We start from the raw sequence: 17,052 nt of genomic DNA, 5'->3' as shown, positions 1-17,052 counted from the left end.
ATTCGCAACGACGTCTCTACGTGTGCAAGGCACATTGTTTAAGGATCGTGGTTCATTTGTTAAACACATAATGTAACTGCATTAATCAATGTATTCAACGTGTCCTTCTGGTAGACTGTGATGATAGATCATAGTCTACCATAGATTCATGCTGGTGCCGAAATAATAATGCATCTAATAATGATGCCAAACTACAAAAGATTTCCTGCAGAAAATGCGTCGAGTGCTGTGGCGCAAAGTGAGGTTTAAGTAGAAAGGGTTTATTTGTATGGGCCCATGTGCCTACTATACCATAGTAAATGTTTATCCGGAAGATAATTCTTCTACAGTGTATTTGGTGACATTGTAACTCCAGCGGCCGCCACCGTGTGATGTCCGCCACTAGGGGGCGTTGACCCGCACAACAAACACCAGCCGCCGCCACACAAAAGACAATGCTCACCACACACAAAAAAAAGCAGTCCGATCTCATATGATCCCAAACTTCGCGTGGTTTGACTTCGCTCCTCATTGGAAGCAGGACACACTGGATTGTAACTGGAAAACATTACACAGCCTAAACATAAGAACCACATCAACCAAGGGAGACAGACCCACTGTACCGTTAGTGTGTACAGGAGGACGTAACGTTAGTTATTGGACCAGAGGCGTGCCAGCTTCCACTGAGGCTTTTTGAACCTGGCACTGTGCGCAGAGGCGATCCCCGGGTGAGTGAAAACCTTCGCCTCGATGCAGGTCGTGATCCACGCGTTACTTAAACCAGGTTTTGTTACTGAACGTCGGTACCATACGTGACCGCACACCTTCGTAGCTTCTTCTTTTGTGTTTCCTCTCCAGGAGGCTAACGCGTTGAGCTAATGTCATTATGCAGCTTGTTCGTGTTCTGTAATGGTTCGTTCACAGGATCAACAAGTTATGCAAAACATTGTAGACTGTCTTGTATTTCCCTGTGTAACTCACAATCGTGAGGTCCAGGGACTTAAACATGTTAGAAGCTCCCGGTGAACCACTATGGCTCTTATTGTGTTATCCCGTGTATGTACCAGGCATGTCGGACCCATGTCCTACTCTTTTGATTGATAACCATCTACCCCTTGTACTGGGTTTGAGTTTAACCCTGATGCCTAACGGTACACGTGGCATCGCACGTTTAACGATAGCCTGCACGTTTAGGGTGCACCATCGCCCAGTGTTCCCATCACACACTGCGTGTTATGTTATTGCTGCATTTGGTGTATAGTCATAACGATTTGTATTGGGCGTGCTTCTTCTCTGCATATAGGATTTCTGACAGTTGAGGTACGGTTTGAGAGTGCTGCCATGTTTGCACCACCACCACCTGTTTGACTCCTACCCTGGGGCAAGATGGACTGACGACCGAGACCGCGGTCCACTTCTTGCGCTTTCGTCGGCGCACCCAGGAGGAGTCGTGTTGGATAAGGGTCGGTGGGACGGTGCGCCCGAGCAACAACAACCAGCACCACCATGGTGGCCAACGGCCCGACCAGCGGCAGATGCCCGTGGCCGCGTCTCTGCTCCCCGTTCCAGAGCCGCCAGGAGCGGGTGGTGCTGACGCGCAGCGAGAGCATGCACGGTGAAAGTGTGCTGAAGATCACCGTCACCGAGACCACGGTGATCGAGGCGGAGTCCGGCGTCTGGAACCTGCGCTCCATGTCATACCTGGGGCTGTGGTTCTTCTTCAGCTTCTGCACGCTCTTTCTCAACAAGTATATTCTGTCCCTTCTGGAGGGAGAGCCGAGCATGCTGGGTGAGTGTGTGTGTGGCCCGACGCATCTCACACTTTTCTTGGAACATTTTACTGGAGAGGTCTCTGCAAATCAGAGGTCAAAATAATAATGAGAAACAATCCAGTTGTTCATAGAGACCCACTTTAGTTTTTTTTTTTTTTTACACATTTCTTATACTCAACAGTGTCATGAAATGACGAGCGAAAGAGAGAGTGTAGGCCATGCCCAATTAATCCATTTAATTTTGAACCAAAGGATGTGTAGCAGTGATTCCCAGAAGCAGGCTTACATGGCCTGAGCAAATATTAGGATACTCGCACCATAAGCATTATCAGACTTATTTAATGTGGTTTTATTGGCAAGGAGACTTTTATTTCAAGGTTTTATTATCTAAGATAATAAAACGGATTGTAAATACCCAGTATATCTCAACTGGTTTAAACGGTCTGAGTCTACTCACTGTCTTACCCAACTCCGAGCCTTTGAGGTACCTGTACCTTTAAGGAACGGGTGGTTTTGTTTGTTTAGCTCTACAGGCCTTCAGGTAAAATGTGTACATTTACATTTAATGGTGGTCAAACTGTCTTGTCTGTTTGTGCGGCACCCCTAGGTGCCGTCCAGATGCTGTCCACCACCGTCATCGGGTGCCTCAAAATGTTTGTCCCCTGCTGCCTCTACAAGCACAAGACCCGCACAGAGTATCCGTCCAACTTCGTCATGACCATGCTGTTTGTTGGCCTGATGAGGTGAGTGGCCGACCAATCACTGAGCTCCTATTGCCGGGCCTAAGCAAGACGTTAGCCAATCCGTCGGCCTCATGCAAGAGCATTTGCGTATTTTTCCCTCAAAAGTCAATCATACTTTTGTCCTTATGTTAAAGAAAAATCGCTCAGGAAGTACTAGTTTGACGTAAATGATGCGTCAACATGAAGACACGTTTGTGAGTTGTTAATTGCCGTTAGTTACGCCCCCAAAAAACACTTCATCAGGAGACAATCTGTCCCATTTCTGCTTAATCAACAAAAAAACACTTGCACAAGTGTGGAGCTTGAAGTCCTCCTTTCAGAAATCTATCAAAAAACCCTCATTACATCTAGCAGCGTCAGTAGGTGCTCTAGAGCAGTAGCTCCCCACCTTTTACTTTAGGTGGACCACTAAACCAGAGGTAAAACATTCAATGCACATACAGGAACCCAAAACACAAACCATCCATGACGATCATACAATCAAAAACATGCAATGCAATGCACAAAGCAACACTTTTTTTAAATTAAAAACAAGCCATTATGCTGTAATTATGTTACAATATTTATAATCCATTTATTTTTACTGATAACTTTTTCTATTATTCTCAACATTTTCTTCTACTATGATAAATTCCTTCATGCCGCCTGTACCGCATGGTAAACACTGCCTCGGTGAGCAAACATAGAAGTTGAAGATTAAAGTTGTTCAGATAAGTAATACATAGATAATACACAAGACCTATCCTGTGCAAATGTTTGTCCATAGAACAATACACACACATATCTCAGATAACCCCTCAAACATATTATTGAATGAGGACCAATGACCTCCTAATGCCAGGCCAGAGGAAGTCATTAGCCAATCAATTACCTCCTTATGCCGGGCCTTAGCGAGGCTTAAGCCAATCAATGACCTCCTAATGTCAGGCCGATGGAAGACGTTAGCCAATGACCAATCAATGAACCCATTATGCCAGGGCTTAGGAAAGCATAGATTTAGTTTATATATGTTAATTATTTTTGTAGCATACGGCATATTCTCATCATCATTTGTGGTCCGAGGTTCTAATGTGGACCAAATCTTTTGAAATTTGTCCAGTATTGAGCGATTACACTGCAGCTGTAACTCATGTTAACAGTATCAACCTAGCAGGAGCTTTTGTCCAAAGCGACTGACAAAAGTGCATTCAGCAATGAAGGTATAGCCCAAAAGGGGAGTGTTCAGCTTACGATGGACCGAGGGTAGGGATTCAGCTTGTCAGGAGCCCTTCCCAGCACTGAGGCAAGAACCAAGGAGTCAAGAGGTGGTTCGTGACGCGAAGAGGAGACGCAGAACTATCTTTGGGAGAGCATTTACTGGTGAATATGAGTTTGAGTTGGTTGCCAGCTTTGGGAGTAGGGGGTGGGGGAAGAGAGTGAGAGAGTGAAATAAGATCGCAAAAACAACAGTGGAGCTTTGGATTTCTCCGTCCGGATGTGGAAATCCCAGAGGAGCATTAACAGAGACCTAGTTTGCAACGAATACAGCAGCATTTAATTTCTCCGGTTTAATTACAGACACAGCAGGAAATCGAGAGAAGGCTAGCAGGGAGAGGGTGGGGGGGTTGAAAGAACGTGTCTATTTGGTGTATTCCTGGTGTGATCCAAGTGAGAGCCAGGAAGTCCAGGGATCGCTGGGAGGTGTACCCAGAGATGACTTCAGACAAAGGGAGACTATAGATAGAAGTGCTGATTGCTCAGTGGGATCAGTTGGGTAGGAATCTACAATTATATTAATACCACTAAAGCAGTACACAATTAGAGAAAAAGATTTCAACCTAATACAGCAGACGGAGCACTGTAAAGCAGAGAATGCCCTTTTTAAGAAAGTCAGTGGTGATGTTGAAGCCGGTTTATTGTACGTTTTGCAGAGTGCGATACATGACCTGGTGCTCCATGTTTCCATGCAGGAAACATGCAGGAGAGTGTGTGTGTGGTCACGGCTGGTTCAACCTGCTCAACAGGTGTGCAGCCTCCCCCAAGCCCCAGAGTCCAATCAGTCTGGCTCAGGCCAGGTGAGGCTGCTTAAACCAGCCACCATCCACACACACTCCACAATAACAGGAGCCTGTCCGTGTTATTGTCTGCCTCCCCTAATTTCCATTATTGTTCCCTGCCTTAGGCCACGTTTATAGATAGCAGGGTATTTAGAGAAACTGATATTTCCCCCCCTCCGTTTTCAAAAATAACATCGTGCACACAACATCGTTTTCAAAAAAGTAATTTACATCAACCCGCATAAATACGCCATCGAGCGCCATTATAACTATGCCAAACCTATGGGCGGCAGAGTAGGGAGAAGGATAAAGCCATGCAAGCCATTCAGAATCCTCTGAATCAACAACAACGAATAACACGAGCGACTTCCTGTTCCTTTCAAAACAACAGTTTAATTGATTTTTCAAAATTTACCGTCTCTCGTTTTGAAGAATAATCACTGCGCCATTCGTTTCAATGGGAATCGCGACGGTCTATACTTTCAACACGAAGTGTACATATTTATAATTTGAAATTCGTCCCAGCCTTTATACCACAGATACTATAGGGTCTATAGCATATTACCGCGTTTTCTGATTACAGTTTAATGTAACAGTAAGCTGACAACATCGCTAATTAACACAGCAACTGCAAATGAACCACACGGAGATAACCATGGCAACCGGTCAAACAAATTTTCTTTTTGCGATCATTCTGCGCGCGCTTCCGCCGTGTTGATAAAAAAATAATCCCCCTATATGGCTCGAGGTTCGTTCGTGTGGACAGACAGCGGGCGATCACATGACGTTAAGCATTTTCTGGCGCATAATGTGACGCTTGAGAACCTGATGCCGCCTTCAAAGCAGCTCGGAGGTTCGGAAGCTCTTAGGTGTCTTTACTGAAAACCTCCCCTTCCTCCGTAATAAGAGTGTTCAGGAAACGTTTGTAGGATATGACATAAAACCGGAAAAACAGATAGTTCGTGAGACTAGACTTCATGACAACAACAGGTATGGATGCCCCCAGGGACCTCTTCGCTGAATCAGATGAATCAGTTATTAGAACTGCTTGCGATGGTTGAACATGAGGGAGTACTGAGCAGTTGATGTTTATAATTGTAAGCTATAATGTTTCGTAATGCAAATGTTAGAATGGTTAAGTTCGCCTCTCTTAGTGCTTGCTGCAAGTTCACTTTAGTCTATCAATGAAATGGGCAGCCATTGTTGTGACGTCAACTCGGAGGCTAGGGTTGCTCTAAATTCGAGGGAAATCTCAGACTTAACAGTGTTCATGGCGATTTCCTCCGATCTTAAGGTCCCATTCTCTGAAATTCCCGGAAACTCTGACTGTTTTGAAGGCACCGTGAAACCCCGTTTCTCCTAGTTGGCACGAAAACACAAAACCGGCGTTATCAGAAATCTCCACTTTGGCCGGAGTTTTTAGAAATAAAAGTTTTCTGTGATAAGAACTGTTTTTTCGTGTAAATGAGAGGCCAAACTGTGTGGAAATATCTGCGTTTTCCCTTTGTGTAAACGGGGCATTAGACTTAACTATCTAACAACTGTCGAAAAATGGGGTCCAGTTTGAAAGAACCTGACGCTTTCCTTTTAGCTGGTATAGTAAACAGACCAAATCTCAATCATCTATAGGATGAATAGGATATTATGTTTTATAAAAATAGAAGTTGGCAAAACCAGATCTCCTAAGAAAAGGCCCGGCCTTGTTGCCAGGCAATCTCCCAAGTCACATTCCTCCTCTCTGCAGATCAACACGCACCAATAGTTTTCAGGTGCAGCAAACGGACGTTGACATTATCTTGAGAGTGAGCTGGCCAACCTCCCTCATGGAAATGCAGACGAACCAGTAGATCTGGACGAGATCGATGAACACATAGTATTATTGCCTCATGATTTGTTAGAAGAGCTGTACGGCAGACGGCTCTGTCCCTTGGTTTTAAACTAATGTGTTGAGCCATGACCGCCAGCCCTCAAATTCCCAGCATAATACTTTTGAATATACGTGTGAACGTTTTACACAAAGCGAAAGTTCTACATTTCAAAATAAAAGTATATACAGAGAAGAAATTATTACAACATCAGTGAACTAGATAAGCAAACCCGAACAAAATGGTATTCGTAATATGCGGTATTCATTACACGCAAGCGTTTTGTTAGTTTAAATCTGATGTGCGTTTAAGCAGGGACAGTTCTGTTCTCCCATTGGCTGATAATGCCCCCCCCCCCTCCAGGTTCACCACAGTGGTGCTGGGCCTGGTCAGCCTGAAGAATGTGGCTGTGTCTTTTGCCGAGACGGTGAAGAGCTCAGCGCCCATCTTCACTGTCATCATGTCCCGCCTCATCCTTGGGGAGTACACAGGTGGGTCAACCCGCCAATCAAAGGACGCCAGAGGAGGCACCGGAAGACATCTGACACTAAATAATGTACCTATGGGCTAATTCCCCAAGTTCTCTACTTCTGCACTTTCCTTGTGGGATTTAAGATGTCCTTTTAGCAGGAACATTAACATTTTCCCTGGGGTTAAATGTTTATATTCTGCAAAAGAGCAAATGCATTGGGCTGCTGATGTTGTTCTTTCTTGATTACTACAACAGCATCCATTATTCTAGTAGTCCTCAGGACAGAATTCTCTTATTCTTTATTTGGTGAGTCAATACTTGTAGAAGAACAAGATCAGGCAGTAGGGGCAAAAATAACTGATTGATTGCTTGTTGAAGTAAAACATGCCCCAGATATGTCACCTGACTTGACAAAGGACACTATTATGGACAAAGGACACTGTTGTGTAACAATTCAGCATTTTGCAATCAATGTGTGTCACGTCAGCACAGACTTAATGGCCAAAACATTCATACATGCATACATTCAAGTGCTTAGACGATGTGTTAAAACAAGGCCTCAGGGCTTTATGCTGTTGTTTACTTTTTGGCAGGGTGTGTTCACACAAAGGGCTACATATTCTTGCGTATCAGTCTGCTCCTGCTTACCACACGCTTTGTGTGTCTATTTCCCTCTGAAGGATTGTGGGTAAACCTTTCGCTGTTCCCCATCATGGCCGGCCTGGCACTGTGCACGGCCACAGAGCTCAGCTTCAACATGCTGGGCTTCTCCGCAGCCCTCTCCACCAACATCATGGACTGGTGAGCCCCCCCCCCCCCCCCCCCCCCCCCCCCCCCCGAAGGCATCACTGTCTCTCTGTGTGTGTGTGTGTGTGTGTGTGTGTGTGTGTGTCAGGCAATAGGATAGCGCAAGAGTCATGACGTTGATAAGGATTATGGTTGCCATGGTTGGTAATCTTTTGACCAGTAAGGAGCAGACAACCAGTAGACACTGTGGGACCTCGTTGTTGCTCCAGGTGCACTTGGTAGTTATTAAGCCTAATTCAATTCGGTTTGTTCAAACCCATAGTGACTCACTCTTCCTCCCTCTCCATACATGTGTTGACTCTATCCCTCTCCGTCTCTCTTTTGTGTTTTGTTCACCAGTTTACAGAATGTTTTCTCCAAAAAGCTGCTCAGTGGAGACACCTACAAATTCAGGTAAAAGCAAAGCACCTGCTGCCCCCTCTGACTGCACCTCTGTCAGCTATTTCTGCGCCCCTGTCGAGGGTGAACATCGACTCATTGCCTTCCTCCCCTTCTTTCACTCCTGCAAAGGACCAAACAGTGGACTCTGCTATTTTGCCCTGCTGCTATGTTTGATTGCGGTACATCAAACATTTTCTTTTACGAGAATGAGTTTCGCATTTGTGTTGGACTTTCTTTCTTTTTTTTTGTGTTTCTGTGACTGTATTTGTGTGTGTGTCCTCTCAAGCCCACCAGAGCTGCAGTTCTACACCAGCGCAGCAGCTGTCATCATGCTCATTCCTGCCTGGGTGTTCCTGCTGGTAAGCAGAGCACTGTAGGAGTAGGTGCCAGACAAGTGGCTGCATTCTGTGTGTGTGTGTGTGTGTGTGTGTGTGTGTGTGTGTGTGTGTGTAGGTGGATCTCAAAGGTAGATTTGCACCTTTTTGAGAGCTACATTATCAGATTAAAAGTAGTATCAACAGCCACACCCACAAAAATATAAAGGGAGGGACGGAGGGAGGGGGAGAGGAGTGCAGAAGTGAAAGGGGAGATGGAGCTGGAGGGAGGGAGGGAGGGAGAGATAGGAGGGAGTTGGACAGGACAGGTGACGGGAGGGATGGTGGTGTAGGGTGACAGAAGAGGCTACGTGGCTCTGTGTATTTCGTAACCTGCTCACCAGGTCCCATCGCTGCTCCCCTCCCTGGCCCTGACACCCCCCATCTCCCACCTGCCCCCCGTCCCAACAGGACATTCCAGTGATCGGGAAGAATGGGCGGAGCTTGGTCTGGAGTCAGGACGTGGTGCTGCTGCTGCTGTTTGACGGAGTGCTGTTCCACCTGCAGAGCGTCACCGCCTACGCCCTGATGGGCCGCATCTCCCCTGTCACTTTCAGGTATGACCTCCCCCCCCCCCAGTTTGCAGTTCTGCACCAGCTGCTGCTCTGCACCAGTTAACCGTGTTGCTTTTTTTTGTGTGGTCCCTGAGGGATTGCTTCATGGCTGTCAACAGGTTTTGTTATTTTAAGTGCGTGTCAACAGGTCAATGTGTTCACTTGGACCAAGTTGGGTTTGGCAGCTGCAACACCTTTTGGTCCCACCTTAGTTTGTGTTGGCTCAATGTTTTTGTGGTTGTTGCAGAGATGGGGACTCGAGTCTGAGACTCGGACTCGAGTCGCGCTTAAGTCGCACAAACGGTGACTTCAGACTTGACTTGCGACTCCACCCAAAAGGCTTCAGACTTGACTCGGACTCGAGCTTCAAGACTCGTGAAGTCATGCAATTATTGCTTTTTAAATCGAAGTTTAACCATGTATTTCTATTAGGGATGGGCAACGATCGTCGAATAGTCGGAGTCACGTAGAATATCGAATAATGAATGTGACTATCGTTATTTATTACACAGCTCTTCTCAATGCTGCAGAACGCTTCTTTCACTTGCATGGGCCTTCAAAACTTCCAGCAGTGAATATTTTATTGATAATTCACCAATGCTAAGCATATAATGACCGCTGTCGAGGAAAGTGGAATTTTTTGCCGTCTGTCGTATCACTCCGCAAGAAGTCCGGTAACGTGTCAACCCCAGCGTCCTCGGTTGCTAAGCGACGTCAACGTCTTTGGCGGACTATTTCTCTGATGATCAACACTACGAATGCTGGTAACGAATAAATTGTAAAAAGACACCCCGTGTGAAGTTACTTTTTTCGTTTTGTCAAGTAGCCGTGTAATAAGCGGGATAATGTATAGAACGTTGCCGGTCATTATCGAAAATAAGCCTTATTTTCTCGATAATGGCCGGCGTTCTATACATTATCCCTTACAGAAACTAGAAAGGCAGACGTGTTCCATAGTTTCCATATGCTAAAGACGTGTCTAGTTCACCGTCATGCAGGCTGCGTTCAGTTTTCGGCGCATGTAGGCCTATCTGCCTAAGCCCACGTTGAAATAATTTGATATCAGCGTTTCCAAGACCAATGTGTGGCGCAGTGCCACAGTATCAACACCGAGCGCCACAAATTGATTCTGCTTTTTTTGTTGTTGCGATTCGTTCCGTTCATTCATCTCCGCATAGCACACTTTCTCCCTGTTATTCTCGTTCACACACGCACACAGAGACAAGCGCGCATACATGCCAATGGTGCGCGGGTACACTACCACTAATTGGATCAACCCGCGTATCACTGATACACTGCACACGCACTGACAGCGGAGACGCCCGCTCCTCCTCTCAAAGCGCCTACAAAGGCAAACCCGAGCGGGATATTTGCGATTAATGTGAAATGCGGTTATAGGTTTTATATATCACGGTGTTAGACCCCCAGGCCGTTCTGCCGGTGGTTTTAATTCGCTCTGCAGCAGAGGCTGGAGATCGGGAAGATCGGGAGGTCTCCCGGTGGGCCGGTCCACTTTGAAATGTATTTTGTGCGCGATTACGCGAATAAGCAATGAGCAAATGCCCCCTCCCCAGCTGGACTCCTTGTCCAACCGGTGTGAGTGTGATGAAATCCATCACACTCACACCTGGTGGTATGATATGTCCCCTTTAAGAGCTCATGACATTGTTCAAAATGGTCGCCACACTGCCAGTAAGACAGTTACGTAGGCATGTGTTTCAGGTTTGATTACTTGACACTAAGCTATGCGTGTCGGGTCTTGATTCATTCTATCCACGGTTCTCAACGTGGTTTTGGGAAATAAATATTATTTATTAGTCATAATCATGTGCAGGGTAATTAAGGTTATCTACCTTGAAGATATTTCATTACCACACTTTTTAATATGTAAATATTTTAATGTGTAAAAATTTTATTCAAACAATCAATGAATCTTTGAGCTAACATCCACACTGCCTCCAAAACTGATCAGCATTGTGAGAAAAAGTAAAAAAAATAAGGCAGACGCAACACATTTGCAAATATTATCAATTCTAGTCATGGGTCAGCATTATCACTGTAGCCCCCCCTCTCCCTGTGCGTAGCGTGGCGAGCACGGTGAAGCACGCCCTCTCCGTGTGGCTCAGCATCATCGTGTTCAGCAACCACATCACGCTGCTGGGCGCGGCCGGCTCGGTGCTGGTGTTGCTGGGAGTGCTGCTCTACAACCGGGCCCGCCAGGCCCAGAGGAGGGCTCTTAGGGCCATGGCCGGCCGGCAGCAGGACCCCCAGTACCACTACGACCACAGCCACAGGCCCACCAAGGGTGACCCGCCGCCCCAGGGCCAGCACGCCTCCAAGGACTTCAAGGCCTCCCAGTCCTAGCCTGGGAGACCTGAAGCTCCAGAGCAAGCACGCCTCCAAGGATTTCAAGGCCTCCAAGGACTTCAAGGCCTCCCAGTCCTAGCCTGGGAGACCTGAAGCTCCAGAGCAAGCACGCCTCCAAGTATTTCAAGGACTATAAGGCCTCCCAGTCGTAGCCTGGGAGACCTGCCGCCCCAGGGCCAGCACGCCTCCAAGGACTTCAAGGACTTCAAGGCCTCAAAGTCCTAGCCTGAGAGGCCTGGGAGACCCGCCACCCCAGGACCAGCACGACGCCAAGGACTTCAAGGCCTCCAAGGACTTCAAGGCCTCCCAGTCGTAGCCTGGGAGACCTGAACCCCCAGGACCAGCCTGCCTCCAAGGCCTCCAAGGCCTCCCAGTCCTAGCCTGGGATGGAGGTTAGGATACCAGGTGGGTGGTGGGGGGAGGTGATTCAGGACTCCATTTTGGCCACCTCCTTTTCTCTCTGACTCTTGCTCTCTCTTGCTCTGTCTGCGTTTCACACTGAAGGAGAGTTGGGTTCTCACTTGACACGCATTCCACCAGTTTAACTGAAATATCCCCCGGAAAATGGAAAATGGGAAGACTGAGTGGCATCAAGGGAGCTGGTTAGCGGAGGTGTGGTAACCTAGCAACCACTAAGTTCTCCATTTCCATTGTTATTCCTAAAACAATTGTTATAAACATTGTTTCCCCCCCATCCCAGCTCTGATGGGGGGGGTTACATGTACCTGTACTGACTGAACAGTACAGGAACATGTGTCCCATGACTCTTTTTGCACTATATATTGCACAAACAAGCTTTTTCCCTTAAGTCCACTATGTAAAAACAAAGTCATAGATCTTTCTTTTCTATTTGCTTGTGACATGTATGCGATTGCATATTTGGGACCCCCAGTTGATTATATGTAGTCATGTTTAGTTTGATGTTTGATTTTGTGTTCTTTTATGGATTAGGTTTGCGAGAGCTTATGTGTTTGTGTATGTCTTTAATGTCATGACAGTTGCTTCCAGACAGGTGCTTGACCCGGTTGTCTTGTAGCGGCCTGGCCCCATATCCCGGGGCGGATCGGAGAGGTCCGTGCAATGATCGTTCGACTGTACCCGACGCGGTCTGCGTCGTTTCAGGGAGCCTCAGATATAAAAGCACTCAGGATAACGTACCTTTTGTGCGATGTCGCGGTGAAGCCTTAATCTCGTTTCCGAAGATCGACACGAGAAACTAAGGAGCTTCTGAAGACCGCTCCGTTTGTTTAGTCCCATAGCCGGGATTCTCGCCCGTCCTCAGCTTTTCTACAGGGATGTTTTCGAGGTAGCCGTCGGTTTCCTCTTTTCCCTTCCGTCGATACATTCCCGCAGAGAAAGTGTTTTCATTTCCTACATCCATTTAGCACGTTTCCCCGGCAACGATGGAATCTGTGACGTCGTTGCAGTTTTTTTTTAATACTTTACCAATGCCACTTTTTCTTTTCTTGAAATACAAGTCTTATTTTTTTCCTGTGTCTACACCACTAGTTGGAATGAATTACATTCCTACATTGAATGAGGATGAGGCATTGATTTAATTAGTTGAATCTAATATAATGAGATGTAGCAATAAGGCTTCATGTCTTGCTACCCAGTGGATACTGTACATTCATATGGAAATAATCTTGTTTTGGAATTTTACATTTGAACAATGTTAAGTGAATATAATACCTTATCCAACAGAAGGCATGTCTTGGACCAATACTTTTTATTAAAGATATTTTTTAATGGACATGTGATCACATTTTTTGTAAACCTTAAAAAAATGGTTGTGCTTTGTAAGGCTGTTTAGGTTCAAGCTTATTTGAACATAAAAACAATGTACATTTAGGCTCAGATATGTGATTTGCTTTCTATAACATATTACAAATTGTACCAGTTTGACATCCAAAGCAACAGGTTTGGCCATGGACCATCAGAGCACAGAACCAATATTGGAGTGACTAAAGGAGGCGTGGCACTAGCCGTTCTGTAAACATAACTGAAGAGTAGAGCAGCTGCAGATATCGCAAGGGCATGGAGGGTGAAACAGCGCTCCCTGCTGGTGTCATTGGGGAATTGCATTGTTACACCGATAGGAGATAACCGCACAGGTAAAATTCAAGTTCAACACACAACGTATGAGAAAATTAGGTTAAATGTGTAAACGCTATATACACATCTTATAAATACATTTTACATGTATGTATATATCATTAAAAAAATACACATTAGCAAAAATAACAATCACACAATAATCACAATAAAAGAGGCTGCTATGTTTGGCCAACAACAATCTTGATATTACAAACGAATGGGAGCGAAAAAAAACCTCTAGAGACAGCCATGTCTCCTGGGCTACAGAAGACATACAAAGCCCACAAGACAACAGGCGACGGCGTGACCTGTACACCGTTAGCATGAACAGCTACGCCAAGAACCCGACAGCCATGAAACAGCCTCCCTCTTTGGTCAATGAGCTACAGAGCTTGTAGGAAAAAGGCAACATTGTACATCTAATGTTAGTCGTTTTCCCCGGATGCTGTTTGTTTGGTTTTGACGGTACATTTCGACCACTGGAGGCGCTGTGATCCTGTGATCCTGTTGTGGGGTCCACAATGATGTTGCGGTGGAGGGCCCGTGGGAGGGGGAGTGGGCGGAGTCGACGAGATACCACACTCCCCCTGTTCATCCTCTGCTCAGCGCCACTCCTCCCCCAGAGCCGTTCCCTAACCACCCCCCCCTGGACTAGTGTGTATGCAGTGTACCCCTGGACCCCCATCACGGGCCTCAGCCCCCTCGCAGGGTCCTCGCCAGGCTCTCATAGCTGAGGAAGGTGATGGCGTTGACGGGGAACGCCCGGGCGCTGTTCAGCAGGAGGCCCCTGAAGAACACGCGGGGCCCCTCCTCCCGGGCGCTGACCAGGATGCAGTGGGCGACCCCGCGGTAGTGCCGGCCCCCCGCCCCAGACAGCTGCAGCCGGGCCTTGACCACGTCCATGGGCGTGGCACAGGCCCAGGTCACCACGCCCGCGCTGCCCCCAGCCATCAGCACGGCCAAGGTCCCTGGAGGAGGAGGAGGGTCAGGGGAAGAGCAGACCTCAGGGTTTCTGGGAGCCTGGTGGTTTTTACCTCGACACAACTACACGGCTTGTATAGTAGTTTACACCAAAATGTACCTTTGCATTGTATTTATTATCACTACTGAGTTTTTCCTCAATGCTACTCGCGTTTCCATGTACAGAAAGACCATGATGTTATATTCATAGACCACCATTAGTTCAGATTCAGACTCATTATATTAAATGAGACGTTAAGGTGTTTGTCTCCCAGCTTGGCAGTTCTAGTGACATATTTGAATGGTCAAGTAATCTTTCAAGGTTTAAATCTACACCAGGAAGGCCTACACTCATGTCATTTCTTGGTCTCTTCATGTTATCGCTTACCCTTGCCAAGCACTCTGCAATGCACCACGGAAAAGAACTACACATAAATAAAGTTTAAACGAAGCACGCCTCTCACCCGACTGTGTTCCCGGCTCCGTGAGGGCCCGCCTCACAAGCTCGTAGGGCAGGAAGTACAGGCCGTAGCAGGGGACGTCCCTCAGGGCTAGGGCCAGCGCACCACGATAGAGGCCGCGGGGGCCCTCCTCCCGCAGTATGGTGGAGACACAGTGGAGGGGCCCTCGGTAGCGCTCTCCACTGGCCTGGCCCTGCAGACGCACTTTCACCAGGTCCACGGGGGCCATGATCACCACCTGGTGGTCAGAGGGTGTACTGTGGCGTAAGGGTACTCGACCCCAAGCCCACAGGTACTGGGTTCGATCCCCAATGTCCGCAGCAGTGGCGGTTTTAGGCACGGGCGAACCAGGTGGCCGCCAGGGGCGCCATATTTGTGGGGGGCGCAAAATCACATGGGGGGCGACACGAGCAGTAAAAAATAAAAACGCGCCGCGAAGTGAAGTACATAACATTGTGTTGGGAATTGGTATATTGGCGCCCCCTCTGGCTGCAGGCGCACACCTGCTCGTTGAGAAGGTGCCGTGCACAGACGGAATGAAACCCCCCCCCCCCCAACTGGACGTAGAACCGCCACTGGTCCGCAGTCTAACCTGTAAGCATCCTTGAGCAAGATCCTCCCTCCCCATACCCCTGCTTGTCCCTTATTGATCGGTATCTGAAGTCACGGGAGGTTATTTTGGATAAAAACGTCCAAATGACGATAACCGAAACATAAACTATTTTGGGGGGGGGGGGGGGGGGGGTTCCAACCCACAACCTTACGGCTTGGAGATGAGCACCCTACAGCCACTACACTGTTTAAGCACATTGCATTTCCATGTTGAAGATGGTGGTCTGAGTGACTTGTTATAGTAAAGAAGAGCAACATTTGCGGCGTCTCCATTACCCCCACTAGTCCAGAGAAACAGCCGGACGCGAAGACGTGCGCTGCAGGAGCGTCTTTGCCCTTGACGCGGTCGCCTGGCCGCGACCGCGTGAGGTAATCCAGAGCGCTGCAATAAGAACCGAAGATGGCAGAGTTGGAGAGGCCAGAGGTCAGAGCCGGGAACGCCATTCCCTTGAGGAAGCCATGGAGCTTCGGGAAGCAAACGGGACATACGGTAATTAATTAAGTCCGCTTCTACAAAAATATATGTTTAAGCATTGCTTGATTGTTATCAGCCTACCTACCCCTTCGTTGGCAAATGTTTTGGCCACACAGTCGAATATACCGTTATATTGAGTGTGCACCTGTAGCCGTACCTGGAGATTAAATTAGACTTTAGGATTGAAATTATTTAATTTATTATTATAAAATTTATACATATTTTAAATGTAATAGTTAACTGGCCAATTTGACCTCTCACCTTGACTGTATCCATCGGATGTCCTACAACCACTCCAAGCGCTCCTGTCATCAAACATTTCACATGGTTACTGAAAATCGACCACACTTTACTAATCTATTTTAGAACCAGGTCATTTAGGCCTACCTGAAACGCTCCCAGCTATGTATTCCGAAGAAGGCATGACTTTGCAAAGATTCACCCCCTGTGAACACAACATTTTTTGAACTTTTTTTTGTCTTATCAAAACGACTTAATGGTGGAACGAGCTGTCTACGCCTCGACGGACTTCGACTATCTCCGACGCTGGAATGTGCACGCCACAACATTCCTCCGTCAAAATCCCAATGATAATTTATTTATATACATATACATATACGTATATAAGTATATGCTTTTCTGTAAAAACACATGAGATTTCCGATCGATTACCTTTACATGACAGCAAAGCGATACATTTATTGCAGCAGGATAATTCAGCTGGAAACATGCATGGCTCGGATAACACACTAAACCTTACCCTGAAGACGGTAAACTAATGCATGCATAGGAAACAGAAGATTAGGCACCACAAAGCGAATTCTTTTCTGGTCGTTTGCCGGACTAAAAAATAATGTGTGTAGGCCTATAATATACGCAAAAAGTTGTATTTTCATCAAACTCCGCGCTTCAATACTCGCTAAGGGAAGCGCATTGGCGCAACAAAAGCGTCAGTAGTAGCATCACACAACGTTAAAAACGATGTCAACACAACAGAAGGATTTGAGAAAAAGGAAAGACTTTGGTATGAGTAACTAATGGTGACGTAGTTTGTAGGTGGGGCTTAGCCGGTTAACTACTTCTTTAGCAAGCAAAGC

The 17,052-nt window shown here is 46.9% G+C and overlaps 2 protein-coding genes across 6 annotated transcripts; one reads left to right on the top strand and one right to left on the bottom strand.

Moving 5' to 3' along the window:
• The first annotated feature begins 477 nt into the window (after nucleotides 1-477).
• Nucleotides 478-13,103, top strand: LOC307079653 (solute carrier family 35 member E2A). The gene is made up of 9 exons (XM_079742106.1): nucleotides 478-707; nucleotides 1,283-1,768; nucleotides 2,359-2,494; nucleotides 6,759-6,886; nucleotides 7,548-7,668; nucleotides 8,014-8,067; nucleotides 8,342-8,414; nucleotides 8,841-8,986; nucleotides 11,068-13,103. Exons 2-9 carry the CDS (start codon nucleotides 1,486-1,488, stop codon nucleotides 11,345-11,347), a joined length of 1,221 nt encoding a protein of 406 aa, XP_079598232.1. The 5' UTR covers nucleotides 478-707; nucleotides 1,283-1,485; the 3' UTR covers nucleotides 11,348-13,103.
• A 5-nt stretch (nucleotides 13,104-13,108) lies between these two features.
• slc25a45 (solute carrier family 25 member 45) lies at nucleotides 13,109-16,939 on the bottom strand. Of its 5 annotated transcripts, none has more exons than XM_079742117.1 (7): nucleotides 16,628-16,939; nucleotides 16,343-16,400; nucleotides 16,217-16,260; nucleotides 16,041-16,112; nucleotides 15,757-15,945; nucleotides 14,872-15,106; nucleotides 13,114-14,415 (listed from the first exon to the last, which is right to left on the bottom strand). In XM_079742117.1, the coding sequence occupies exons 2-7, from the start codon at nucleotides 16,377-16,379 to the stop codon at nucleotides 14,141-14,143; spliced, it is 852 nt and encodes a 283-aa protein (XP_079598243.1). In that variant the 5' UTR covers nucleotides 16,380-16,400; nucleotides 16,628-16,939; the 3' UTR covers nucleotides 13,114-14,140. The 5 variants fall into 5 exon arrangements, with proteins under 5 accessions (XP_079598244.1, XP_079598245.1, XP_079598243.1 ...); XM_079742116.1 differs by having other exon boundaries at nucleotides 13,115-14,415; nucleotides 16,716-16,939; XM_079742119.1 differs by lacking the exon at nucleotides 16,041-16,112 and having other exon boundaries at nucleotides 13,110-14,415; nucleotides 16,716-16,939.
• Nucleotides 16,940-17,052: the final 113 nt, after the last annotated feature.

The sequence above is a fragment of the Pollachius pollachius genome (assembly GCF_949987615.1).
Source record: "Pollachius pollachius genome assembly, chromosome: 8".
In the NCBI taxonomy this organism is placed as follows: Eukaryota; Metazoa; Chordata; class Actinopteri; order Gadiformes; family Gadidae; genus Pollachius; species Pollachius pollachius.
The sequence above is the reverse complement of the archived record's forward strand: the minus strand, read 5'-3'. Positions and strand labels throughout refer to the sequence as shown.

What these genes read in the sequence shown, in the direction of transcription:
- LOC307079653 (XM_079742106.1), top strand. Translation starts at nt 1,486, where the DNA reads ATGGTGGCCAACGGCCCGACCAGCGGCAGATGCCCGTGGCCGCGTCTC. An exon ending in TCCACCAACATCATGGACTG is followed by an intron (nt 7,669 to 8,013) that starts GTGAGCCCCCCC and finishes TTTGTTCACCAG; the next exon opens with TTTACAGAATGTTTTCTCCA. An exon ending in ATCTCCCCTGTCACTTTCAG is followed by an intron (nt 8,987 to 11,067) that starts GTATGACCTCCC and finishes CCCTGTGCGTAG; the next exon opens with CGTGGCGAGCACGGTGAAGC.
- slc25a45 (XM_079742115.1), bottom strand. Translation starts at nt 16,415, where the DNA reads ATGTTGTGTTCACAGGGGGTGAATCTTTGCAAAGTCATGCCTTCTTCG. An exon ending in CATAGCTGGGAGCGTTTCAG is followed by an intron (nt 16,261 to 16,342) that starts GTAGGCCTAAAT and finishes GTTTGATGACAG; the next exon opens with GAGCGCTTGGAGTGGTTGTA. An exon ending in ATCCGATGGATACAGTCAAG is followed by an intron (nt 16,113 to 16,216) that starts GTGAGAGGTCAA and finishes TTTAATCTCCAG; the next exon opens with GTACGGCTACAGGTGCACAC.